Source organism: Capsella rubella, unplaced genomic scaffold (genome assembly GCF_000375325.1).
Source record: "Capsella rubella cultivar Monte Gargano unplaced genomic scaffold, Caprub1_0 scaffold_3, whole genome shotgun sequence".
In the NCBI taxonomy this organism is placed as follows: domain Eukaryota; kingdom Viridiplantae; phylum Streptophyta; class Magnoliopsida; order Brassicales; family Brassicaceae; genus Capsella; species Capsella rubella.
Window position 1 is genome coordinate 6,222,770 of NW_006238921.1, and position 25,258 is coordinate 6,248,027.

Here is a 25,258-nt window from a genome sequence, read left to right on the forward strand (position 1 = left end):
ATACTACAAATCTCTCTCTACCTCTTGAAATACAAATCGAGAAATCCATCATATACTGTATGTAATTTCCAAAACAAATCATCGAATCGATCTGTTGTAGTTTTCTGGAACAATTATGCGTTAGGAGTACTTTACTAGCTAAGTACTAGTAGAGTCTCAATTGATGTTTTGTTTTTTTGGAAACCCTGTTTTTATGGCTTGCTCGGGGAACTGAAAATTGTCAGTTTCTCTGTATGAGCAGAGATAGACAAAACCCTGTTTTTGGAAAGTTGTGTATCATCGGATGGATTATATGGGACATGTATCAGAGGATAAAAGATGCAAGTAGTGAAACCATGTTTCTTAATCTGCTAAACAAAGTATGGTAAACTATTGAAGTATTTCCAACAAAGTGCTACACGAAAGATTTGGATAGTGCTGACAAAAAAAAAGGAAAAAAAAAGGTGTATGTTGAGTTCGGATGTATATAGTATCACTATTCGACATCTCTCACTAATTCGATGACAAAAAAAAAAAAAAGGTGTCCAAATTGGGATAAAGTACAAACTTTTCAAAATCGGGTAATTCACAAACTTTTAGGAACTTGTAGTTACACTTCGATAATGTTTACCAACTTCTAAAAAATTTGGAGTTTTCCAAAAACAAACAGGATAGAAGTATCGTTGACGACTGCATAATCAAATATGTTAGGAATTGTTTTCGAAAATTTTGGATTTATTTTTATTATTGAATTTGGACCAAAAAGGCGGATTTTGGACAATAGCCTTAAATATACGAGAGATAGTGTAGACTTTGTGTTACCAGATTTTGGTCTAATGGAACTTATGAGCGCAAAACAGATATGTACTTCGTAAAATTAGTAGAAACTGTTTGTTCTTTTATCCTATCACTCAAGCTCGCATTTGTATATTATATACAAAGGAACTGGTTCGCTTAGCTTATGTTTCTCATTATTTCTCTAACTATAAACGTGAATATCTGATACTCTGATACTCTGATACATTGGCAAATATGTATTAGTTAGCTAAGCATAAGTTATGCAGCATAACATTCAACAAAAGACATTAAATTAAAAGGGTACTTGTTTATTACTTGTTTGAAGATATGGCCTAATGATTTCGTACACCATGTCTTCTCTGACCACCATTTTTCTGCTGATTACACACGTAAACACCTCTAAGTAGTAAGTCCTTTAATCTCTTTTGTTGTTCTGAATATCCAGTAAATACTTCAATCTTAATCTGTTATTATAACTTCCCTTCTCTTGGATGAAGAACATAGACACTTAAACCTTCTTATTAATCCTCCCAGATAAGGCATTATAGATGTCTATAAAATCCTCACGAATATGAAAGTCAATCACTAATGAAGGTGACTAGCATATCATGTAGAGGTTCTACATACCCAAAAACTTTAACCAAGTACACTTTCACTTAAGAAAATTTCTACCTTGTTGATTATTGTTCTGTCTCTTGTGGTGTAAGTTCATGTTTTATGTCTTACTATACCTTTCACTTTTGCAAAAAAAATCAACCTGTGACTCGTCACGTTAATCACAAGTCCATTACTAACCATTTACTTTGACAACGTTATTAAAAATCCATCAAAATAATGTTTTTTGTTAACATTTACGGAGAATATTTTTTTAATTTTCAAACACGTGAGACCTATATTATTCCTACATATTTCTCAAATAAAAAGAAACAATAATTCAAAAATGTTTCTCTTCAAAATTGTAGAGGAACATGAAGAACAATTTTTTTTTTTACATTAAATATTTTAATGACAATATTGACATTTCAATTTTACCTTTACCATCTAAGTAAATTATTAATGTTTAAATGGTGTGACAATAACTTTTAATTTTATTTGATTTAATATCATTATTTTATCAAATAAAATTAAAATTATTGCCACATGATTTAAACATTAATAATTGATTAAGATGTAAGGTTAAAAGTGGAATTTTATTTTTGGTTTGAGATCGTATGTATGAATTTTCCAAATCTAAATAAGCGAAGATTTTTTATAGCAAAACTAAAAAATTAAATAAACAAGGTTTTTTATTCCAATTTAAAGAGTACTTGTATTAAACGTCCAAAAAATAATAGATGACGAATTTTTAAGTTTTTTCCAAATTAAAAACAAATAAGACTATATAAATATATTGGATAAATATTTGATTTATTAGAGAGATATTTTATGATATTTTTTAATGTAATAAATATTTGTTTTTATTGTTGCGATTTATTTGTGATTTAATTACAAAATCAATTTTATAGTTTTTTTATTTACTAAATTAGCGAGAGTTTAATTATGAAAATATTACGAAATAAAATGTTATAACCTAAACTAGAATTTAGTACAAAATGTACTTAAAAAATGCGTATATTTATAGATATCGAAAATGCGGGGCTATTCCGTAATAACTTATGTTATATTATATTGAAAATGCGGGGCTAGTTTGTAATAAACTCATGTTATCTTAGATGGGTTTCAAATTGTAATGTTATGGGCTTGTTAATTTTAAAGCCAGTCCAATACTGGTCCACGTAAGTAATCACCCCCTTCCGTCTTTCACGTTTTCTGAGTTTCGACGATTCGCTCACTATCTTCTTCCGTTCCGTCACCGTTTGATCGCTTCCTCTTGTGATCAACCACTCAACAGAGTTCTGGGCTTACTTTGTATTCTGGATTCTGTGATTAGGGTTTCCGAAAACTGATTCAGAGGATATAGCAGGATTTATTTCCGCCGAAATAAACCTTCTATAACCCCCAAATCAAGTTCTCTTCAATGGATTCATATAATCTTCAAGACGATTCGCTTCTGTATCCAGGTTCTTTAGATTCGTTGTCTTCTTCAATCTATGTTTCTTCTGGTTATTCCAGTTCTTACGTTTTCATTATAGTTCCACTATTTCTAATCTTCCCTGGAATTGGTGTTTAAAGAAACAAGAAAATGTGAAAAGTTGATTTGCATGACATAACTGATGTATAGGCTGTTCGACTTCCTAGAAAATTGGGGGAAACTCGATCGTTTTCCTCTCTAGGTTTGAATTCCTACGATGTTTCTTGTTTTGTGCTTGCGATTTAACAGTTACCAGTAGAGAGTTTTGCTAAACCAAGTTTCAGGGATTTCCATACTCTCTTATGTTTTGGTAATGGAGTCAAAAAACATGTTTCTTTGGAATCATTAATATAGTTGATGTGTTTTAGAAAGGCCTCAATAATACATTTCGATTGTGATATCTTCATGTTTGTATGTGCAGCTAAAAGGTTGTTTGTTTTGTGTTTTAACTTCTTATAAAAGATGTTGAGGAGGTTCTTGAACGCTCCATAGGGGAATGGCTTGGTAAACAAGATGTCCAAAACATCTTCACCTTGCACGAAAACCCTACTATCTCTCTCAACCCACTGAACGAGATGATAGCAGGCTTATACATGTGTTACAACTGGGATAATTTTGACACCCATGTGTGGGAACCTTTTCCTGATGGACGCATAGTACATACTAAAGAGACTGAGGAAGAGGAACCTATGCGTTATACCATTGTACATATGGTTTTAAATCCAATTGCTGAGGGACTTAGAAGTACCTATGAGAGAAGAGTGTACACACCTCAATATGAGTAAGTATAATAACATATTTTTTTTCTTTTTGTCTTAATGAACATTCTAACTGTTATTGTTTACTGGTATTAGATTTACAGAGTTTAGGTTGGCCCATTACCGATTTCGGACCATTGCAGATGACGGGAATCCAGAAGTTGAGAGCGGGGTCGACACAGAAGATTCAGAAGACCCGAACGATGACTCCAGTGATGAAAGTGGAGATGATGATGGTGGGAACGTCGGAGGAAACTTAGAGGAAGAAGATAATGGGGAGGATGATGGTGATGCAGATGCTTATGTTGGAGAAGATGCTGATGATCCAACCGATTCTGACAACGAGGATGCTCCTCCTTCGCCTCTCTGTAATGGTCATCTAGTTTTGAAAGTAATGAATGGAAATATTCCAGTTGCAGAAGCTGAAAAGCATACTTCTCAGATTCCCGGAAGGTAATTGATATGTCTCTCACCCAAGTTTTTTCTCTTTCTTTCTATGAATTTCATGGAGCTGTGAGTTTTAAGTCGCTGTTCGTTCCTTTCTTCTCCTGCAGTTTAGGAGCTCAAGTTCCAAAGACTGAGAGAATTGTAAGTTGTTTTATAATGCAACTGTTATGTTTGGGTTTAGATTTCTTCACTGATTCATCATGTTTTGGGAGCATTGATAGGAATATTAGGTTTCACTTGTTTATCTTGAAATTGTTTTCTTAGACTTAATAATTTTTCAGATGTATTCCATTGCTCATCGCGTAGTTATATTATTTACCATGAAACCTGAATCCCAGCCTATAACTCAGACTGTTTGGCAGGTGGAGCTCATAATTACACCTGATTTCCAGTGGGACAAGAAAATTCATAAATATGTTGAGCGGTTGTGGATAAATGCTGAAGACAAGGATGGTGAGAAGCCTTCATCACGAGTATTTTCTTTTGAACAGTATATTGATGAGGATCTCACTTTGAAAATCTTTGTGCCAATCTTTTAACTGCTGCCACGTCTGTATTCTGTCCCAGTGGTTTCCGACAGGTGGCTTGGCTCGCAGATTACACTACATGTACCTTTCAGGCATCTTATTCTTTCAAAAAATTATATGCCTCAGACGGAGCTACTAGACTTGCAGCCCTTCTCGGTGAAAACACTAAGGAATCCAAATTACGACCTTCAGGATTTTAAGCATTTCAATCCAGTGCGGACTCAGGTCTTTACTGGAATGTATAACACGAATGAGAATGTGTTGGTTGTTGCACAAACGAGAATTAGGAAGACTATGTTTGCGGAGTTTGCTATTTTGAGGGATTATCAAGAAGGACCTGATGCTATGATGAGAGCTGTCTATATTGCACCGCTTGACGCTATTGCCAAGGAGCAGTTTCATAACTGGGAGAGGAAGTTCATGAAGGGTCTTTGTTTACGGGTTGTTGAGGTAACTGGAAAGACAGCATTGGATCTTAAGCTGTTTGAGAAAGGTCAGATAATCGTAAGTACTCCTGAGAAGTGGGATACTCATTTCGGCAGGTGGAAACAGAGAAACTACGCTCAGCTGGTTAGTCTTTTCATCGATGACAAACTCCATCTAATTGGAGGCCAAGGTAGTCCAGTGTTGAAGGTTACCATCTCCAGAATGAGATATATTTCAAATCAAGACGATAACAAGAGTAGGATTGTTGCTTTATCAACTTTCCTTGCAAATGCGAAAGATCTTGGGAAGTGGATTGGGGCCACTCAGGATCAGGAGATTGTGACGCAGCTCTTTGAAGCTGGAAGGATTCAGGTTTGTGTGACGAGTAGTTCATTGTGTTGGGACACTCCATTAACTGTGCATTTGGTGGTCGTAATGTGGACACAGTACTATGATGAAAGAGAAAATTCATATTCAGATGCTCCTGTCTGTGATCTGCTTCAGATGATGGGCCGTGCTAACAGATCTCTTAGTGAAAATGCTGTCAAGTGTATGTTTTTTTGTCACACACAGCGTAAAAAGTATTACCAGAAGTTTCTGTACGAAGCCTTCCCTATCGGAAGTTATCTCCAGCATTTCTTGCATGAAAAGTTCAACGCAGAAGTAGCTGCTGGGGTTATAGACAACAAGCAAAATACTGTGGCTTATCTTACATGGAATTTCATGTACAAGAGGCTTCCCCAGAACCCTAACCACTACAGGCTGCAAGGTGTTAGCCACAGGCATTTGTCTGATCACCTAAAAGCACCTGCGGTGTTGACGATCTTTTATGCCGGTTCAGTTTGTGTTTACGATGAAACATCTCCTGAAAAGGTAACTCAATCATCTTCTTCCATATATACATCTCTTGTATTCGTTCTTCTTCCATATATACGTCTCTTGTATTTGTTAGATATGGTACTGATTTGCTTTATATTTTTCATTCCTCCATTCCAGTCTAAGGCGATTATGTTGCTAGCTGGGAATGGTTCGTCAATGCACCAAGCCTTTTTATTCCCTCAAACTCATCAACATGCTGTCCATCATACACGTGCCTCTGTTGATTCTTTAGCTATACCTCCTAGCTTCCTGCCTGCAATGTCTTATCTTAGTCCTGAAGCTGGAAGTAGCACAAATGGACTTGGAGAAACGAAAAGAAAGGTACACAACACCTCTTTAGATAAAATACACCATTCAGTACTTATCTTGAGTTAACTCTCTTCCTCATCGTGTGTTATGCAAGGTCATGAGCGTATCTCCATATTGCTTAGAAAAGAAGTCATTGACAGATTGTCGCAGATCAATGTCTGAATGCATTTGCTCTTCTAGCTCTGCAACCTAATACTTTCATCTGCAGTTAGATGAAGAAGGCTGGTGTTTTCAGGGGAAAAAAAAAAGGTTAGATGAAGGCTGCTTTAGAAAGTTTTTTTCCCTCTGGCTACACGGAGTTTCTTTTTCTTTACCAGGGATAGTGTATTCTTTGTTTACCAGATTTTTGTCCTAATGGCACTTATGAGCAAAACAGATTGTACTTTCGAAAATTAGTGGAAACTGTTTGTTTGTTTCTTTACTCTTTTCTTGTATATACTTATCACTCAAGCTCGCATTTGTATAACATACAATGGAACTGGTTCGCTTCTGTTTCCCATTATTTCTCTAATCAGTTAATTTCTCTAACTATAAACGTGAATATCTGATACTCTGATACATTGGCAAATATGTATTAGCTAGCTAAGCATAAGTTATGCAGCATAACATTCAGCAAAAGACATTAAATTAAAAGGGTACAATATACAAATAAGCAGATAAACCGGATTTAAATTCAGTCGCGGTTGAGTTAATGTGAATACAAAACCGGTTCAACCGGTACACAACCACAAAGAATATGTTCGGTTTCGGTGACAAAGGTTTGCCGAACGAAAAAAATCAAGTCAGCTGATACGCGAAGACACATCGAACCACCGTACGATCATCACAAGGAGCTGAAGGATTCAAGTCTCGTCAAGCTATTTGCTGGGAGAGTATGATGGATGCGAATCAGGTAGCAGAGCTGAGAAGATTCGTCCAACAGTTGAAATCGAATCCTTCGATTCTCCACGACCCTTCTCTGATTTTCTTCAAGGAGTATCTTCGAAGGTGATTGAATCTTCTCCTACTTCTCTTTCTTTCCATAGGTCCCAATCGTCTGCTGTAGTAATTTTCCATGTAACTGTGAGAGTTTCTTCTAATCGATGTTCGTTACCGTCTTTTCGTACAGTTTAGGAGCTCAGGTTCCCAAGATTGAGAATACTGTAAGTTGTCTTTCTTATTGCAACTCTCATGTTTTGTGTTTGGAGCATTGGTAGAAATTACCAGGTTACTCTTGTTTGTGCTACTTGGGTGTGGAATTAATTTTACCAAAAACCTTTTCTAGGCTGAAGTATCTATACAGTGGTTCTTTTTATCAAACTAAATGATGACACCACCATGCAGGAAAGAGATGATGAAGTTAAGGCTGAGACAAAACCCAGTTTCTCTCCTAAACATGATGATGGTGATGAATTTATGGAGTCTGATGTTGAACTGGACAACTCTGATGTAGTTGAACCAGACAATGAGCCTCCTCAGCCGGTAGGTTTTGAATATATTTGTTTTGGATATTATCTGGTGCTTGTGTCTGTATGCAACGTTGTTTGATTTTACTTTCTTTCCTTAGATGGGAGATCCTACAGCTGAAGTGACCGATGAGAAAAGGGATGATGCTCAGTTAGAGAAGAGTAAAGCTATGGAGGCTATCTCAGATGGTACATGCCCACCATTGAAATTGCTTTTTGATTTATTTAGTTCATAGGATTTCTTCATGGTTTCGTTAATGCTTGATTGGTATATAGGCAAGTTTGAAGAAGCTATAGAACATCTAACAAAAGCCGTCATGCTAAACCCTACTTCAGCAATTCTCTACGCCACTAGAGGTAACAATCTTTTACTAGTTCTCTCTCTCTCTTTCGCTTTTCTGCTGAATGTGGGTGATCATTCTGAATATTTTTAATTGTGATCCTGCAGCTAGTGTGTTTCTAAAAGCTAAGAAGCCAAATGCTGCAATTCGCGATGCCAACAGGGCTTTACAGGTGATCATTTCTCTTGACATAAAACCTGTTTTGTTTCTGCAGAAAATGGATTGGTAAAGCAAGTTTATGTCTCGATAGTTGCATAGCTTGTGAAAGTAATTTTATATCCCAATGGTTTTTTTTCCATAAACAAGCTAACCTAGTTTATTCTGGGGTTTAGTTCAACCCTGATTCAGCTAAGGGGTACAAGTCACGAGGTATTGCTAGGGCCATGTTAGGCCAATGGGAAGAGGCTGCAGCTGATCTACATCTAGCATCAAATTTAGATTACGATGAGGAGATAGGGATGGTGCTTAAGAAGGTAATTGCGGGAACCTCTTGATATGACTTTACCAACAGTATGCTCCTTGATTTTTTACAATACCGAATCTAAGCTGGTTATGTGTACTTCACAGGTTGAACCTAATGCAAAGAGAATCGAAGAACACCGAAGGAAATATCAACGTCTGAGGAAAGAAACGGAGCTCCAAAGGGCTGAGCGCGAGAGACGACAACAGCAAGAAGCTCAGGTCAGACCAAACTTTACCCATGAATGTTAATGTTGTTGCATACCATCTTTTTATGTAATTTAAATTCTTAACATAAAGCACATAGGCCTGGTTATTTTTTTTCCCTGTGAGAGTAACAATATAACCTCTCTTGGAATTATCAAACATCTCACGCTCATTGATTTACTTCTCCTTCCTCTTGAATCCTATAAATGCAGGAGCGAGAAGCTCAGGCTGCACTAAAAGATGGTAAACAATTTTTTATATTTCTATTAAAGGTTCTCTAGTCTCTACTTCATGATATTGCTGCGAAGAACTACGTATGTGTCGGAACAATTATCTGTGAGTCTTGTCCAAATGAATTGTCTGCACTCAATAAGATTCAAAACTCAATGAGCTCTTATTAGCCACTAATCTAGTTGATAAGGCCGCTAACCAGCTTGCTTATCCCGCCTTACAGCTTTACGCGCATCACTTACCTGAGAAATTTTGCAAATCCTGATCAGAACCATAACCTCCCAACTAAAACTACTTTAGGGGATAGTTTAGTGGAAACTCATGGTGTATTGACGCATCCGTAGCGTTCTATTTCTATTTCCTCAGGATTTTATATGCTGATCACAAGTATGCGACTCTACAGTGAGAAAAGCATCTTGCATGTATTTTAGACCCCAATTATTCTCACAAAGCTTCATTTTACAGCTTTTATAAAACTTAAAATGAAATTTGCATGTCAAAAAGGAAATGACCATCTTTTCTCCCTGATGATACAGGACATGTGATCAGCATCCACTCAACAAGCGAACTAGAAGCAAAGACAAAGGCCGCAAAGAAGGCATCACGTCTGCTCATCCTTTACTTCACAGCCACATGGTGTGGACCGTGCCGCTATATGTCTCCACTGTACTCAAACCTGGCCACACAGCACCCGAGAGTCGTTTTCTTGAAAGTTGACATAGACGAGGCCAACGACGTGGCTGCCTCTTGGAACATTAGCAGCGTCCCGACCTTTTGCTTCATCAGGGATGGCAAAGAGGTGGACAAAGTTGTGGGAGCTGATAAGGGTTCGCTCGAGCAGAAGATTACACAGCACTCTTCTTCTAAGTAATGGTTTCTCTCTTCTCTCATTACCCTTCTCTGGCTCGTACTATATCTTTGCAACACAATTAGTGTCCCATTTAAAATTTTCTTAGAAGTTTTAAAGGATTTGTAATTGTTTACATGACCGATCAGATCAGTCAAATAAATACAAGAGTTAAAATAGCAGAGATAAGACCCCACTGTTTTCAACTTGACTTAGCAATGCTAAAGAAGGAAAATATATAGACTTGATCACTTCGATCACTTGGGTATTTTGAATTTTTGATACGATATCCATTAAATATAACAGGGTGAACATAGTAAATAAAGCAGAGGCCATGTCGAGAAACCAACAATTGTCGAGATACAAAGCACAAACTAAACTAAAAGGAAATAAACGAGAAATACAAGTTGACAGATTAGGGTGGTGCAGCTTGCTCGATTTGCACTGAGCTTGGAACATAAGAACACACAAGTGGCCAACAACCTTCGTCAATAGACTCGCCAAGATCCACTTGTTTGAAGTATCCTTTCTTTCCAATGACGTAAGCTATGTTGCGTGTGAGGCGGCGAGATTTACCTCGACATCTACCTCTGTCTTTATCATGAACCACGGCGACCTTCTTCTTTTCGTCGACAAAGAAACTCCCACCTTTAAACAGAAAGTGAAATCCGGTGAGTTCTTTCATATCAACCGATAGGAACAACTTGTTCCACGACACAGCATGGGGCTCAATCTTGCTACTAATCCATATCTTCACGGTAAATGCAGGTGCACCATATTGTTGAAATAGAACCGCAAGATGCTCTTCTCTAACACTAGATACAGTCACAGCATCTCCATAAAAAGCATGAAAAGGCAGAGGAAGACGCGGTCCAAATCTCTCCATTGTAAAATCAAAACATAGTAAGAAATCAGGGATATCTGATATATCTCCTCCCACTTCTCCTTGTGCTGAAGTTGGAATCTTCTCTTGAGCAAACCAGTAAGTGTTGCCCATAAGAGACACACCACGCTGATGATACTCTATATCCCAGTCCGGATTGACATCAACAACCTTCCAAGAATCAGAGTTTAAATCGTAAATTTCAAATTCACGAAGCTTCACTTTTATAGTGTAGTCGTAATCATCTAGAAATCTCAAGACTTACCAAGCGAGTACTTGTCATTCTTCTCGTATCCTAGAGCGTACCGGTCAAACAATTTGTGGTAAGAATTCATGGGTTTGATCCACCTGGTTTGCCCCGAACAAGGGTTCCAAACAACAAGACTAGATCTATCTTTGGTGACGCATAACAGTAAACCGTCGCAGTGAAAGATTTTAGATATCTCTACACGATCAGCATCCTCTAGGCCAATAAGGTTACCTATACGCTCTATAGATGGCGTGTAGAGATTGACGCTAAATAAACAAACCCTATACTGAATCATCATGACCACCTGAAACTGCTCTCTGTGATAATTCTTTGCTGCTGCTTTTGCTTTACCGACGTGCTTCATTGTAAAGCTCCGGTTTTGCATGTAGATCGCACTCCTCTCAGTGATGTCACCGGAAGCCTAGAGAGCACCTCCTCCGCCAAATCCCTTGGAAGATTGGATATCATCGTGGTCCTTGTGTTTCAAGAAACCCTTTAGGTCTTGTTCTGATTTCTTCCGGATATATGAGAAGGGTTTTTTTTCCTCATGATCACATAATAGGCACTTCATGATCTCATCCTATTCCACCGGAGTGAAACAGTTTGCGAAGATAAAGGAGAACGAGTAAACACTAGCTAGCAGTTACCTATTTTAAGATCAGAAAAGAGTATTTGTGGTGGTGTCATTGATCTTAGATTTATATATTTATTGTGATAAAGTCTCAAAGTAAGAACATAATCCAGTAGCCTTTTTGGTCAAGACTCGAGAACCACAATGAAAGGCAAATTTTTCGTTAACGACCAGAAGATTAACACATTTGCTTATGCATTATGCAGTAGCTTTTACTTAATTTTAGTAGTATAATAGTATCAAATTTCGTGTTTTCAAAAGAAGATTTTAAATAACATAGAAATAGCCCCATTGTTTTCAATTTCAACTAATTAGCAATGCTAAAATATAATGTAGACTTTGATCACTTGGGTATTTGGATACGATATCCGTTAACTAAAACTGAAAGATGAACAGAGTAAAGAAAACAGAGGCCATATTGAGAAACCAACCATTGTCGAGATACAAAACACGAGAAATACAAGTTGATAGATTAGGGTGGTGCAGCTTGCTTGATTTGCACTGAGCTTGGCACATACGAGCACACAAGTGGCCAACAACGTGCCTCTGTAGACTCGCCAAGATCCACTTTTTTGAAGTATCCTTTCTTTCCAATGATATAAGCTATGTTGCGAGTGGGAAAAGATTTGCCTCTGTCTTTATCAAGAATCACTGCGACCTTCTTCTTTTCGTCGACGAAGAAACTCCCACCTGTAACCAGAAACTGAGAACCCAAACCGGTGTGTGGTTTCATATCAAACTTTAAGAACAACTTGTTCCAAGAGACCGCATCGGGCTCAATCTTGCTACTAATCCATATTTTCACGGTAGATGCAGGTGCACCACATTGTTGAAAAAGAACCGCAAGATGCTCTTCTCTGACACTAGATAGAGTCACAGTATCTCCATAAATAGCGTGAAAAGGCAGACGCAGACGAGGTCCAAATTTCTCAGTTGTAAAATTAAAACATAGTAAGAAATCAGGGATGGCCGATATAGGTCCTCGCATTCCTACAGGTGGACGCTTCTCTTGAGCAAACCAGTAAGTGTTGCCCATGAGAGACACACCACGCTGATGATACTCTATATCCCAGTCCGGATTGACATCAACAGCCTTCCATGAAGCAGAATTTAAATCGTAAATTTCAAACTCACGAAGCTTCACATTAGCCCTGGAGTCGTAATTATCTAGAAATCGCAAGACTTTGTAGCTACGAAGCGAGTACTTGTCCTTCTTCTCGTATCCCAGAGCGTACCGGTCATAAAACTTGTGGTAAGAATTCATGGGTTTGATCCACCTGGTTTGCGCCGTATAAGGGTTCCAAACAACAAGACTAGATCTATCTTTGGTGATGCATAACAGTAAACCGTCACAGTGAAAGATCTTAGATATCTCTACACGATCTGCATCGTCTAGGCTAACAAGTTGACCTATACGGTCTATAGATGGGTTGAGGAGATTGACACTGAATAAACAAACCCTATATTGGATCATCATGACCACCTGAAACTCCTTCCTGTGATAATTCTTTGCTGCTGCTTTTGCTTTACCGACGTGCTTCATTGTAAAGCTCCGATTTATGGATAAACGCCTCCACTTTTTGCATGTAAATCGCACTCCCCTCAGAGATGTCACCGGAAGCCTAAAGAGCACCTCCTCTGCCAAATCCCTTGGAAGATTGGATAACATCGTTGCCCAAACCCTTATCCTTTTCCTCCGATTTCTTCCGGATCTGTCTCTTCTTTTTGTTGGCAAAGCTTCCAGATCTATCTTTTATTTTTGACTATTCAGATATATCTTCCCCTTCCGAGTTCCGACCAAAGTACAGTAGTAAAGTACATTGGTGAGTTGAATTTTATTATATGGGCTTTAAGGTCATGGCCCGAGGACGGTTAATGTCTCGGCTTAAAAATTGTTTTTATTTTCGTAGTTAGAGCATCTCCAACCCTAGAGAATTAAGCTTTTATGGAGTAGCTTTTAACATTTTAACTAGGTTCGGACCCGCGCACAAAGGAAATAATTATATATATATAATTTTTAACGGATTAGAATATGTTACATTTTAATTTTGTTATAGTGCAGTCGATTATGGTAAATCATATATTTATATAATAAGTTTAAATAAAATAATAAAGGAAAAAACAAGTAAATAATCATATACTGAGTTTTGATACAATTAAAAACACGGTGAAAATTTAACAGCATAAAATAATATTTGTCGATAAATTATTCATTTTGACCATTTTTGTAGTAAAAGTAGGAATATACGTAAAAATTATATATTTACAATATATTTTTTGAAAGTCCAACCCGTAACAGAATTCATTTCGTTAAAAGCATTATTAATAACTCGCTTTATCATTATAATTGTGATTTTAACAAACTACCCGTGAATTATCTAAAATTTACATATTTTGATATATAATATATTTTATCAATAAAAATTATGTCTCCAAAATTACATATATGTCTTCAAAAAAATATTTCAATATTTTAAATTCTAAAAGTTTTATATATTTGAACCTTTTATTTATAATATTTTGAAACTATTTGAAATTTTAAATATGCTCATGGGGAAAAATGGGAAAATCAACCCAAACTATTTCTCGAAGGTATTTTCATACCCAAACTCGCGTACTCTGAATTTTACAACCCAAACCAGCTTTCAATTCAAATAACCAACATGAACTATATCAAATTTTGTCGATTTCAACCTCGACGTTAACATTATCTCTGCCCATCTTAAAGATTTGGACAAATAAGCTTAAGCTTAAGCTTAATTTCTCTTGGTTTTTACAGAAGCTTAAGCTTAATTGTCCAAATCTTCAAGATGGGCAGGGATATTGTTAACGTCGAGGTTGAAATCGATAAAATTTGAAGTGGTTCAGGTGGGTTATTTGAATTGAAAACTGGTTTGAGTGGTAAAATTCAGAGTACGTGAGTTTGGGTATGAGAATACCTTCGGGAAATAGTTTTAACTTTTAAGGAAACAATAAGGCCTTAAATTATCCCATTACGGATCCAGTGTATAAGGGTTGTATCCTCTAATTATTAAACTTTTGAATTTACCAATTAAGATCAAGTATCCTAAAAATTTCACACACGGAGAGAATATGAGGCGGTTACCACCGTGGATGCTCGGTGGCGCGTCCACCGGTGAAGCAGCAGCTGCACGCAACGTAACAGAATCAGAAGCTCCTAAACCAAAGGCGGAGAAGAGACCGAGAAGAAACGTGAAACCCAAAGAAAAAGATTTAAATCTCAATTCTGAGGAACCTAAACGAGTCCGTAGGAAGATTGGAGATGAAGCTAATCGTGGTAACAATAATGGTCCAGAGATAATTCAATCAGTGATGACTGGTCCAGGAAACGAAGATCTCACAGTTGATGACTTATTAAGCTTTGCTCACGAGGTAATTTAGTTAGTTCCACAGTTTTTTTTAACGAATTAATGATTAGTGAATTTACTTAATTCACTATTCATCTTCGTTTCCCATTTACACCATTAATGGCAGTATGTCCAAAGTAATCAAGAAGTCCAGACAAGCAAGGAGGATGAAAGGTCTGAATCCATGTTAGTTGCGAATGAATCAACATCATCTCAAGGAGGAACCAGAGATTCAACAGCAGAGGACATGTTAGATCTGCTAATGGGTCCTTATTTCAAGAAACGCTAGGATATAAAAATCTGAATTGGGTTTTTTTCAAGTGCTTCCAACTTAGTTTTTGAGCTTTGTACCAGTATATTATTATATATGATAAAGCTTCGTTTTTTTTTATATTCCTATGATATATGAAAGAAGACGCAAAAATACAATAGCGAAAGAGGAAGAAGCAATGTAGGAGCTACTGAGTTCATAAGCCCAAGGGGAAGGGCAAACGAAAGCATTAGTGCTCCTGAAAACATAAAAGATTTCTCAGTTTTGGCAACTAAAAGGACCGAAAGCACCACTTTTTCAAGCGCATCAGTGACGTGCTGCCTTAATCAACACAAGAAACACGAATCAAACACCTAAAATTCATTGAATCATATACACTGACTAAACTTTCAGATTCCTAAGTTAAGTTTAAGTGGAGCTGGGTTTAGTTTATATACTGACGGCCACATGTAGAAAACCCTAGTTGTTCGTTTCGTGATCACTAATGGGCTTGTTTGTTTTCTCCTTTATTGGGCTTACAAGAATAACTCCCTTTCGGCTGTTCCCTTTTTCTATACTTGAATTATGTGGTAGTTTAGTTAGGCACTGTGGTTAACTTAATAAATTCACTATATGTACATATCTTTGTAGTAGTCGCGTTCGCGTATACACCCTACACAGTATCGATGACAAAAAAATACACACTACACAGTATACACTAAAGGATTCTCTACTTGTTTACCAGTTGCTAATGAATGTGAAGCACTTATGATTTGATTCAGAGTACAAGAGTGTTAAAAAGGTACTTTGTGGTAAAAAATTTTTTAAGAAAACAAAGGCATATACCAATCTTTCAGAGACAAGCGTAGAATTCACTTGTGGTGGCATAAAGCTATTTTGTTCCAAGCTTCCAATTGAATATCTTTTATTTTCTCGCTTTCAAACCTAAAATTAATGGAAAACTTTTTGGAGTGCTTCACATACAAATATACAATGTAGCATAAAAAGGTTATTTTTTTTCTTTCTTTTTTTTGGTCACCAAGGTTTATTTTTCGAACTCTAATGTTTTGTCTAAAGAAAGGAAATGCAATAAAACATGATTAATATATTTTTTTTGTTGCTCTAAATTAGAACTTTTAACATGGATTATGACATGGTCACATATCTCAAATTTTCAAATCTAGTGCCACACTAAACTTTTAAAAGAAAAACAACCATCTAAATCACTATTTTCTTAACGTTATCTTCTACCTAAAAAATGCAAGTCAATCACTTAAAATAAAAAAAAAAGGATATGCAAAATAACATGTTAGTATCCTTAAATTTGTAACATTTGATAAATAATATATTGAGATTTTACATCATAGAGTCTAATTATAAATAAAAAAGAGTCAAAAATATAATTATAATTTTTTAATCGTAATTTTATAGCAAAATTTGTAAATATTAAATCATATAAAGAATATTTTCTATTTTATAAAATTGATTTAGGTTCTGTTTTTTTGTTTTTTTTTTTTTTTGATTTGAGTTAACATGAGATAAAGAATGAAATTACAAAAATTAGCAATATGTTTTCTTTGGGTGACAGAAGACCCAAAATGTTTTGAGGAATAACAAGCTTGTGAACGACTGCATCGCCGGACCTCTCCCGCACCTATTTGCTCTTCTTCTATCCCACCACATTCGAAGCTTTTTATCTCTTTTACCGCGCTTCCTACACATTTTGGCAGAGACCAACTCCTACCTAACCTCTTAGCAACCCATTTGCAGATCCCATCAGGTAACCACCGCTCCAAGAATAATCACCTAAGTAGCTCGTTTCGTCTTCTTTACTTCTTTACTGCGTGTCCCGTTGCTAAATCTGCTCAATTCTGACTCATTCGAGTGTGATCTGGATCGCCTGCGTTATCGATTTCGTTTTCCCCCCTTGTCTGAGTTTGGATCCAGTCTTAAGTGATTTAGATGCGATAAAGTTGGGATTGTTGGTAAATCTGTAAACTTTATTATTGGAGAGAGAGAGAGAGATTGGATTAATGGGATTGTGATAAAACTCAATTCTGTTTTTTAAAAAAATTGACTAAATTTTGATTTTTCTGTGATGCAGTTTTTTTTTTTTTTTTGGGTTTTGAGGAATGAATTTCTTGCTTCGATCTGCTTCTTCTGCTACTCATCGGCCGCCGGTGAGCGAGCCACCAGCTACGCCGCCACAACCTCAGCCTGAAACAACCAAGTCGGGAGCAACTTTGGAAGGTCTAATAGCAGAAGAGCCTTTCCCGCAATATCCATCAGTTGAAGATCTTGATCGTGTTGCTGATGGATCTAGAGACGATGATGGTAGTGGAGAGTCAAATGCAAAGTCTGGTGCCTCTTGTATAGAGAGATTCTCAGATGTTTCTGAGGAAGAAGGATGGATCGCTATTCCTTATAGTATAAACTTACTCTCTTTACTTCAATATCTTGAGTTTTCAATTTCTAATTATCCTGATTTTGTGATGTCTTATTACAGAGGAAATCCCGGACAACTGGTCTGAGTCTGTTGATATTCATTCATTACGTTCCCTGGATCGTTCCTTTGTTTTCCCTGGTATGCTGTTTCTCACATCATCTCGTCATTTGCATTTAAACTAAGACTAGCTACTGAACAATCAAAAACATTTTTCTACTTTAGGGGAGCAGATTCAAATCCTTGCATGCTTATCTGAGAGTAAAGGAGACACAGAGATCATTACCCCTTTTAAGGTTGCTGAGGTAATGAGCAGAACTGGACAGAGAAAGGCCTCTGAAAAACAAAATGGAGACATGTCTGATGAGGCAAGTACACCATCAGGGGATGGAGAAATGAGTCCTGATGCTCAGTTTGCAACTCAGAATGGTGACAGCCCTGGTAAAGATAGTTTGGATTCACAAAAGGATTTATCTGATGGTGAATCAATCTTGAGGATGGAAGATCATAAGAGACGAACAGAAGACTTGCTTTCCAGGTTTCAGAAGTCTCATTTCTTTGTTAGGATTGCAGAGTCTGGTGAGCCACTTTGGTCAAAGAAAAGCTCTCTCGTCGCAGATACAGAGATGGATGAAAAGAGGAAAAGTAGACCTTGTGTTAGTGCTTTTGTAGATAGAGGAGACTTCGATCCTAATGTATCTGGAGGTGTAGCTAGAAGTAAGGCAAAATGCTGTGCCTTACCCAATGGAGATATAGTGGTATGTGATGGTATATTTGTTGCTTTCTGTTTTGCTAGTTGTGTGTTTGAAATGATATTATATGAACCAGTGCATTCCTCTTCTTGTGTAATGCATTGTCTGATTTATTTAAATTTACCTCACTACTCGTTCATATATCCTGAACTTCTTATAACCGAGTTAATGGACCTACTGATTCTCAGACAACACTTTTGTTTGGAAGGATGCAGGTCTCTTTACAAGTTTATATTGTCGACTGTCCCAAAGAACCCATCATAGAGATACTGCAGTTTGAGAAGCATCAGGACAAGGACCAAACTTCTGAGAATGATAAAGATCCATATGGGAATCTCTTAAAGTGGTTGATACCGTTGGATAACACTATTTCTCAACAACCCCGCTCTCTACCACCTCCTTTAAGCCCTAGCCCAAGTATCAGCAGCACTGCACACAAGCCAGCAATTTCGTCTACCTCAGGCTCCCAACTCTTCTCATTCGGCCATTTTAGAAGCTACTCCATGTCTGCTCTTCCTCCAAACACCGCACCAGTATCTGGACCCATGAAAACACAAAGCTCGAAACCATCATTTGATATTGAAGATTGGGACAGTTACTCTGGTCAAACGTTACGAAACAGTCAGAAGGCTGGAACTGAAGAGCTTTTATCTTTCCGGGGTGTCCCGTTGGAGGGGGATAGGTTCTCTGTTCGTTGTGGACTCGAAGGTATCTGCATTCCGGGTAGAAGGTGGAGGAGGAAACTCGAGATCATCCAACCTATCGAGATAAATTCTTTTGCAGCTGACTGCAATACAGATGATCTTCTCTGCGTTCAGATAAAGGTGTGTCTCTGCATTGCTGTTAAACTTTGGTTTTACTGTGGTCAGTTATTGTCTGAGTTGCGTCTTAATTTGCCCTTTTTTTACTGGCAGAATGTGGCTCCTATCCACGCTCCAGATATTGTAATATACATAGACGCCATAACAATTGTTTTTGAAGAGGCTGGAAAAAATGCTTCCCCTTCATCAGTACCAATTGCATGTATTGAAGCTGGAAATGAGCACAGTTTACCGAATTTAACACTAAGGTTAGCCTATTTTCCTAAAGTTCCTCAGAATTTTTTCCATTGTATTGAAAATTCCCCCCATCACTCTTCTTGATATAATTGATGGATTTAGATATTAGCATTTTGCTTTACGTATCCTTTTTTGGGTCGTTTGAATGGCTAGAAAGTTTCAGAAGTCTTCAATGATAGACAAAAGTAAGTTTTAGTATTAGGTAATCTCAGGTAGTGACTTAGACTAACTAGTTATCAGATCTAGCTGAGTTTCTGAGAGAAACTAGCCTCAACGAGTATAGTCAGTAGGAGCTAAAACCTGCCCCTTTCAGCTTTCAGGAACAATAAAGAGTGCATTTACCCACCCTTAGTTTTTCTTGCGATCTTTCAGGAAAGGTGAGGAGCACTCATTCATCGTGAAGCCTGCTTTTTCTGTTGGAAGTAATCTGAAGCCCTCTGCTGCAAGAAAAGAACTCAAAACATCGAGTTTATCTCTTCCAACTGTAAATTTTGAAAGAAAAGGAAGCAGTTTAAGTGGTGATCAGTATGCAGTTATGGTGTCATGTCGGTGCAACTACACAGGTAGATTCGTAGTTACATGGTTTATAGCCTTGTTTTTGGTCTTTCTTCTGTTCAGATGTATAGCTGGTTCCTTAATGTTTTTTTCTGTTTAAAATTGGATTCAGAATCAAGGCTATTTTTTAAACAACGGACAAAATGGAGACCACGAGTTTCAAGGGACCTGATGATCTCTGTTGCGTCTGAAATGTCAGGAGAACCTTGTGGTCCTCATGGGAGAGCCTCTCAACTACCCGTTCAGGTAATTCTTTCTCTGACTATCTCTAGAACTAGAAGTTAAATGCAACAATGCCCAAACTAATGGAAGGCGTTCGCAGCTGAAGTAACTTTAGTCTTTACCCAAAATTACTTGAGCTTTAAGTAGATATTGTCACTTAATCCTGGCTAGTACTTGTGCCTTTCTTAGTTAAGGCTGGCTTTGTATGTTTAAATAAGAAACTTTGCAATCGTTTCAAAGACCAACGTGGTCCTAATTTTCAAATTAAATCAACCACTGGCCATCTGTAAAGACCACCCAATTTATATCCTAAATGGCGTCTTTATTTTTGTACCTCATACTTTTTCTCTACTGGTTGCAGATTTTAACTCTTCAGGCATCGAATTTGACATCAGAAGATCTGTCTTTGACCGTTCTCGCTCCTGCATCCTTTACATCACCTCCATCTGTAGTTTCCCTAAACTCCACGCCGACGTCCCCTCTAAGTCCATTCCTAGGATTCTCTGAGTTCACAGAGCGGGTACAAAGCGAGAAACGCAATTCAACGATGCGTAAACATCAATCGTTACCCCCAATTTCACTGGAGACAAGAACAGAGAACACAAATGGTGAATCTTCCAATCCTTCAGATGTAGTTCCGAAGAGCGGCTTAGGTTGCACACATCTCTGGCTACAAAGTCGAGTTCCCTTGGGGTAAACATCTAATATCCAATGAGCTTTATTCTTGGTATGGTTTTACATCTTTTACCATCATAAATTGATAACGGGTTTTTACTTTCAAAATGCATCAGATGCGTTCCTTCAAAATCTACAGCTACGATCAAGCTAGAGCTACTCCCTTTGACTGATGGCATAATCACGCTTGATACTCTCCAGATCCACGCCAAGGAGAAAGGTAAGCAAATGACTAGAAAGACTTGTGCTGCTTCGAGTCTTCAATATGTTTTGGGGTGAATCCTAATCATAAAGTGTTAGATGCTCTTGTTTAATGAGTGTAAGTACCAACGGGCTCTTTTGTGTGACAGGTCGTAGATATATTCCAGAGCAGTCTCTGAAGATAAACGCAACTTCAAGCATTTCCTCTGGGATTTTGTAGTCTTCTTACCCACCCAATGCCACTTTTGCCTTATCTTAGAGAGCCAGAAAGAGTCATCAAACACAGAGCAGTTACATCTTGAGGCTCATCCAAAGATTGTGTGTTGAAAATTGATTTTGATTTCGATGTTTCAAGGTTTGAAGATAATTATGTTGTAAACCTCACTTGTGTTCTTCCTATTTATTTGAACCATCATTATATTTGTGCGTTCTTTGGCTTCTTACTCTTTTTTTTTTGGTAATTGATTGATTCTGAAAGAGAGACAAGACATTCATTGGTATCAAATTTATCTCTGTTACTATGTACTTCAAAAATAAGATCATCAAAACCTAGGATTAAGCAAAACTTTTGTTAACAAAATCCTAATTATCTTGTAAGGTTACAAAAATAAAGTATATGATCCACAAGTATGGTCTAGAGTCATCAGGAGCACCGGAACTTAGGTACACCAAATTGCAGGGGAACGCAGCTCGGCAAAATCTGAAGCCATTTTCGCAGTGACCCAAGTCGTCGTCGTGAAGGCAAAAACCCTTTACCTCCGGGATCAAAATCTTGAAGAGACGAAGATGACGACATCGTTGTCTAAAATCCTTACGAGATCAAACGCTCAGAGCCAATGGTGCTCCAGTATCTCTGCCTCTCCCAAACATCTCTGGGCACGACACTTCTCCGCCGTGGCCGATTCTTCCTCCTCTAACTCAGCTGCGCTTGGAAGCCAATCGAGTTCTTCTGCTCCACCGCAAGGTATGTCACTCGTGCTATGTATTCCGATGCTTGAGCTTGAAATCTGGGGATAGTAAGAATCAATTTGTGAAAAATTTAAGCGCTTTTTGTTTCAGAGAAGAAACGAGGGTCCAAGTTGTCACAATTGCTGTTGTTCTTGCCTGGAGCGATTACCTTCGGCCTCGGGTCATGGCAGATCGTCAGAAGAGATGAAAAGGTCGGTGTAGTTATTTCGAAATCAATGAAGTCCTTTAACATTTTGTTTCATCGTCTTTTTCTTCTCCTTGCATATCTCTAGCTGAGTTATAGTTTGTCTTAGTCTTTTAGTTGGAATCTATATAGTGTGCTTAACACCAGCTCTTGTGGTTTTGTGATCAGTACAGGAGTTAGAGTAACTAGATTCTAGATTCGTGATCTGTGATATGGGTCACCACTTAGCTAGGCTGAGGCAATGAAGTTATGTGCGTCGCCATTTAGACCACTTAAGTTAATTAAAGTGTCTGATATCCAGTGAGAATTCGTATATCACATCGATGTTCAAATGTTTGTAATTCTTTCATATAAGTGATCTGTATTGGATTGTGAATCCATGCTCAGTACTGGCTACCATGCCCATTTCTTGGTTACAAATTTTTTCTTGATTCCGTTGCTTGGTGTCTTTTCTTTTTTTGCTTGTCCAAATAGTTGCTGAAGCTGATAATTTACCATTATTTGGTGCCTTCGGCTGAGTAGACCCTAAAGCTTAATTCACTCCTGTTTAACGCAGTTCAAAACACTGGAGTACCAACAGAAACGGTTGAATATGGAACCAATGAAGCTAAATACAGAACACCCTCCTGAAAAGAATCTGGATGCATTAGAATTTAGACGGGTTAGTTGCAAGGGTGTATTTGACGAGCAAAGGTCTATTTATTTGGGTCCACGGTCTAGGTCCATATCAGGAATTACTGAAAATGGATTTTATGTCATCACACCTCTTATGCCGATCCCTGGTGACCTGGATAGGTGAGGGTAATGATCCTTTCTCCTTGCTTTTAAATCTTTATATTACCCTTTTCTGACTTTTTGTCAGCCGCATAGATTAAAAATTAGGTCTTTTCCTCATGATTTCAGTTATGGCAGTGAAATTATTGAAGCTCTTTCTCAGGATATTATAGGCCATTGGGTTCTCTAATTCCATTATACTCTCTACACACTTGTCCATGATTGTCTTACACTAACCACATTATTTTGGAGATTCTGATAAGAGGAGATAGATACTAAAATGATTTGGTTAATAACTGTTAGACATCATCTAACTAGTAAAGAGATTGAGAATTAATTAGATATTATTCTTCTTGAATGTTATGCTGCAGTGTCACTTACGCCTTGGTTGGTCTTGCTTTGTCGTAGTTTTTGGCTGCCGGTTTTTAGCTCTATCTGTTAACTGTTTAGTGAAGTTGGCTTGTTATTTTCCTTTGTCTTCTAGCATGCAGTCACCTATTCTGGTGAATCGCGGCTGGGTTCCTCGAAGTTGGAGAGAGAAGTTGCCTGAATCCACAGATGCTGACTTCATTACAAACCAGTCAACAAAAGCTAAATCAATCTCGGATGAACAAAATTCCTGGTGGAAATATTGGTCTAAGAGTCCAATGATTACAGAGGTTGGTCTTGTTATACCCTCTTGTTCAAAAACTTCTTTCATTTATTATAACTCCGAATTCTCACATATTCGTTTTAGCTTGAACTGTCATCTTTTGGATGCATTGGAATAGAAAGATTGTATCTTTGCAGAGACAGATTGGATTTAGCTTTTTGCAAAGATTTTATTTTGTTTGTCTTTATCAAATTTCTTTCATATGTTGTGACTTGTGAAATTGAAATCTTGCAGCCACAAGTACCTGTGGTTAAGCCTGTAGAAGTCGTTGGTGTGATTAGGGGAGGGGAGAACCCGAGCATATTTGTTCCCTCCAATGATCCAAGTACTGGGCAGTGGTTTTATGTAGATGTTCCTGCAATGGCTCAAGCCGTTGGCCTTCCTGAAAACACAATCTATGTAGAGGACGTCCATGAAGAGATAGATCGGAGTAGACCATATCCTGTTCCTAAGGATATCAACACCTTGATCCGTAGTAAAGTCATGCCTCAGGACCATCTCAACTACTCAATAACATGGTAAAACTCAATACAGACACATGAGGTGTTCTTGGCATTGTCTGGTCTTTACTGCTATGGTAAATGAGTGACACTGTGTTTGTTTCTGTCTATTGCTGAACAGGTATTCTCTCTCTGCGGCTGTCACTTTCATGGCTTACAAGAGACTCAAGCCAAAGTCTGCTCGAAGATAAACTATCTTTCTGATCAAATCATATCTTGTTTTTTTTATATCACTCGTCTGCAGAAGTAATAATGGCAGTTGATAATGGGTTTAGGTTTAAACTTTCATAATAAAAAAGGGCACAATGAAATATTGAAATACCTAAATGTTGTGATAACTTGACAAAAATTTGTAGTTTTCTTATTCTTTTAATCACTTAATTCATTTATATCAAGGTAAACCTTAAAGTAGTATCTTACCCGAAACTACATAGACAAAAAAAAAAAATCAACCACTGTAAATGTTGCCAACACCAAGCAAGAAAAGAAATATAAAAGCAATGTATGTGCGAAGTGATACTGGTTAACTCGTACCAAAAACTTAAAAAAAATAGAATTCTAAAAGGTGAAATTTAATCAGTTTGACACATATTTAGCCAAAAATAACTAAATTAACTCTTTACCATTGATATTTACTAGAAGTCTAGAATGACACAACATTTCTCTAAAAAGTCCATAAAATATTGACTTTAAATATGACTTTTTCTTTATTTTGTAGTAGATACAACTGTAGAACCAACCAAATAAATAGGATGATTGTACATTTTACATACGCTTGAAAAAATCTTCAAAAAGTTATAGAAAGTGTACACAACATTATGGTTTAAGGTTTTGAAAACAAGACTCCACTCCATAATCAATGAGAAACTAAAAAGGTAGTCTTCTCATCCCTTGTATCTATATATATATATTTCAAAATTTAAACTAGAAACTTCATTACTCTCCAAATTAATATCTCTTCATCGCTCTTGTTTCTCGTCTAATCCAATCCCAATGGCGGCATATTCATCCATTCTTAGAAGGTGTAGAAAAGAGACTTCAAATCGACTTTTCATGAACGAATTTTCGCGACAAACTTACGAGAGATTTCTTGAAGACGATCGTCGAGCATGTGGAGTGTACGATCGAGAGTTTTTTTTCTCCAGAAATCAGGTATATGCATATCTT

The 25,258-nt window shown here is 37.3% G+C and overlaps 6 protein-coding genes and 1 pseudogene across 8 annotated transcripts; 5 read left to right on the plus strand and 2 right to left on the minus strand.

The window, feature by feature from the left end:
• The first annotated feature begins 2,633 nt into the window (after positions 1–2,633).
• Positions 2,634–6,696, plus strand: LOC17892279 (DExH-box ATP-dependent RNA helicase DExH12). 2 transcript variants are annotated; one of them, XM_006299042.2, is made up of 8 exons: positions 2,634–2,837; positions 3,311–3,629; positions 3,703–4,059; positions 4,161–4,194; positions 4,416–4,506; positions 4,621–5,879; positions 6,003–6,206; positions 6,289–6,696. In XM_006299042.2, exons 1-8 carry the CDS (start codon positions 2,795–2,797, stop codon positions 6,385–6,387), a joined length of 2,406 nt encoding a protein of 801 aa, XP_006299104.2. In that variant the 5' UTR covers positions 2,634–2,794; the 3' UTR covers positions 6,388–6,696. The 2 variants fall into 2 exon arrangements, with proteins under 2 accessions (XP_006299104.2, XP_023642137.1); XM_023786369.1 differs by having other exon boundaries at positions 2,805–2,837; positions 3,270–3,629.
• Positions 6,697–6,962: 266 nt separating this feature from the next.
• On the plus strand, positions 6,963–9,906 carry LOC17891293 (TPR repeat-containing thioredoxin TDX). Its single transcript, XM_006297850.2, has 10 exons — positions 6,963–7,181; positions 7,303–7,336; positions 7,518–7,655; positions 7,741–7,828; positions 7,916–7,996; positions 8,088–8,152; positions 8,313–8,453; positions 8,548–8,661; positions 8,859–8,889; positions 9,414–9,906. The coding sequence occupies exons 1-10, from the start codon at positions 7,069–7,071 to the stop codon at positions 9,746–9,748; spliced, it is 1,140 nt and encodes a 379-aa protein (XP_006297912.1). The 5' UTR covers positions 6,963–7,068; the 3' UTR covers positions 9,749–9,906.
• A 233-nt stretch (positions 9,907–10,139) lies between these two features.
• LOC17890752 lies at positions 10,140–11,325 on the minus strand (annotated as a pseudogene).
• Positions 11,326–11,833: 508 nt separating this feature from the next.
• On the minus strand, positions 11,834–13,280 carry LOC17892316 (F-box/kelch-repeat protein At3g16740). Its single transcript, XM_006299542.2, has one exon. The coding sequence runs from the start codon at positions 13,155–13,157 to the stop codon at positions 11,961–11,963; it is 1,197 nt and encodes a 398-aa protein (XP_006299604.1). The 5' UTR covers positions 13,158–13,280; the 3' UTR covers positions 11,834–11,960.
• Positions 13,281–14,553: 1,273 nt separating this feature from the next.
• LOC17892936 lies at positions 14,554–15,241 on the plus strand. Its single transcript, XM_006298635.2, has 2 exons — positions 14,554–14,881; positions 14,984–15,241. Exons 1-2 carry the CDS (start codon positions 14,582–14,584, stop codon positions 15,143–15,145), a joined length of 462 nt encoding a protein of 153 aa, XP_006298697.2. The 5' UTR covers positions 14,554–14,581; the 3' UTR covers positions 15,146–15,241.
• Positions 15,242–16,675: 1,434 nt separating this feature from the next.
• LOC17892470 lies at positions 16,676–21,491 on the plus strand. Of its 2 annotated transcripts, none has more exons than XM_023785440.1 (11): positions 16,676–16,886; positions 17,211–17,533; positions 17,613–17,690; positions 17,775–18,307; positions 18,517–19,125; positions 19,216–19,370; positions 19,732–19,922; positions 20,027–20,160; positions 20,498–20,829; positions 20,928–21,031; positions 21,162–21,491. In XM_023785440.1, the coding sequence occupies exons 2-11, from the start codon at positions 17,239–17,241 to the stop codon at positions 21,230–21,232; spliced, it is 2,502 nt and encodes an 833-aa protein (XP_023641208.1). In that variant the 5' UTR covers positions 16,676–16,886; positions 17,211–17,238; the 3' UTR covers positions 21,233–21,491. The 2 variants fall into 2 exon arrangements, with proteins under 2 accessions (XP_023641208.1, XP_006296984.1); XM_006296922.2 differs by having other exon boundaries at positions 17,237–17,533.
• Positions 21,492–21,656: 165 nt separating this feature from the next.
• Positions 21,657–24,480, plus strand: LOC17891328 (surfeit locus protein 1). Its single transcript, XM_006297978.2, has 6 exons — positions 21,657–21,976; positions 22,072–22,172; positions 22,722–22,960; positions 23,424–23,598; positions 23,826–24,109; positions 24,213–24,480. The coding sequence occupies exons 1-6, from the start codon at positions 21,799–21,801 to the stop codon at positions 24,280–24,282; spliced, it is 1,047 nt and encodes a 348-aa protein (XP_006298040.1). The 5' UTR covers positions 21,657–21,798; the 3' UTR covers positions 24,283–24,480.
• The last annotated feature ends 778 nt before the right edge of the window (positions 24,481–25,258 follow it).

What these genes read in the sequence shown, in the direction of transcription:
- LOC17891293 (XM_006297850.2), top strand. Translation starts at nt 7,069, where the DNA reads ATGATGGATGCGAATCAGGTAGCAGAGCTGAGAAGATTCGTCCAACAG. An exon ending in AATTCTCTACGCCACTAGAG is followed by an intron (nt 7,997 to 8,087) that starts GTAACAATCTTT and finishes GTGATCCTGCAG; the next exon opens with CTAGTGTGTTTCTAAAAGCT. An exon ending in TCAGGCTGCACTAAAAGATG is followed by an intron (nt 8,890 to 9,413) that starts GTAAACAATTTT and finishes CTGATGATACAG; the next exon opens with GACATGTGATCAGCATCCAC.
- LOC17892316 (XM_006299542.2), bottom strand. Translation starts at nt 13,157, where the DNA reads ATGTTATCCAATCTTCCAAGGGATTTGGCAGAGGAGGTGCTCTTTAGG.
- LOC17892279 (XM_006299042.2), top strand. Translation starts at nt 2,795, where the DNA reads ATGGATTCATATAATCTTCAAGACGATTCGCTTCTGTATCCAG. An exon ending in AAATGCTGAAGACAAGGATG is followed by an intron (nt 4,507 to 4,620) that starts GTGAGAAGCCTT and finishes ATTCTGTCCCAG; the next exon opens with TGGTTTCCGACAGGTGGCTT. An exon ending in TTGGAGAAACGAAAAGAAAG is followed by an intron (nt 6,207 to 6,288) that starts GTACACAACACC and finishes GTGTTATGCAAG; the next exon opens with GTCATGAGCGTATCTCCATA.
- LOC17891328 (XM_006297978.2), top strand. Translation starts at nt 21,799, where the DNA reads ATGACGACATCGTTGTCTAAAATCCTTACGAGATCAAACGCTCAGAGC. An exon ending in ATCCCTGGTGACCTGGATAG is followed by an intron (nt 22,961 to 23,423) that starts GTGAGGGTAATG and finishes TTTGTCTTCTAG; the next exon opens with CATGCAGTCACCTATTCTGG. An exon ending in AGAGTCCAATGATTACAGAG is followed by an intron (nt 23,599 to 23,825) that starts GTTGGTCTTGTT and finishes GAAATCTTGCAG; the next exon opens with CCACAAGTACCTGTGGTTAA.
- LOC17892936 (XM_006298635.2), top strand. Translation starts at nt 14,582, where the DNA reads ATGAGGCGGTTACCACCGTGGATGCTCGGTGGCGCGTCCACCGGTGAA. An exon ending in TATTAAGCTTTGCTCACGAG is followed by an intron (nt 14,882 to 14,983) that starts GTAATTTAGTTA and finishes CATTAATGGCAG; the next exon opens with TATGTCCAAAGTAATCAAGA.
- LOC17892470 (XM_023785440.1), top strand. Translation starts at nt 17,239, where the DNA reads ATGAATTTCTTGCTTCGATCTGCTTCTTCTGCTACTCATCGGCCGCCG. An exon ending in TCGTTCCTTTGTTTTCCCTG is followed by an intron (nt 17,691 to 17,774) that starts GTATGCTGTTTC and finishes TTTCTACTTTAG; the next exon opens with GGGAGCAGATTCAAATCCTT. An exon ending in CAAAGTCGAGTTCCCTTGGG is followed by an intron (nt 20,830 to 20,927) that starts GTAAACATCTAA and finishes AAAATGCATCAG; the next exon opens with ATGCGTTCCTTCAAAATCTA.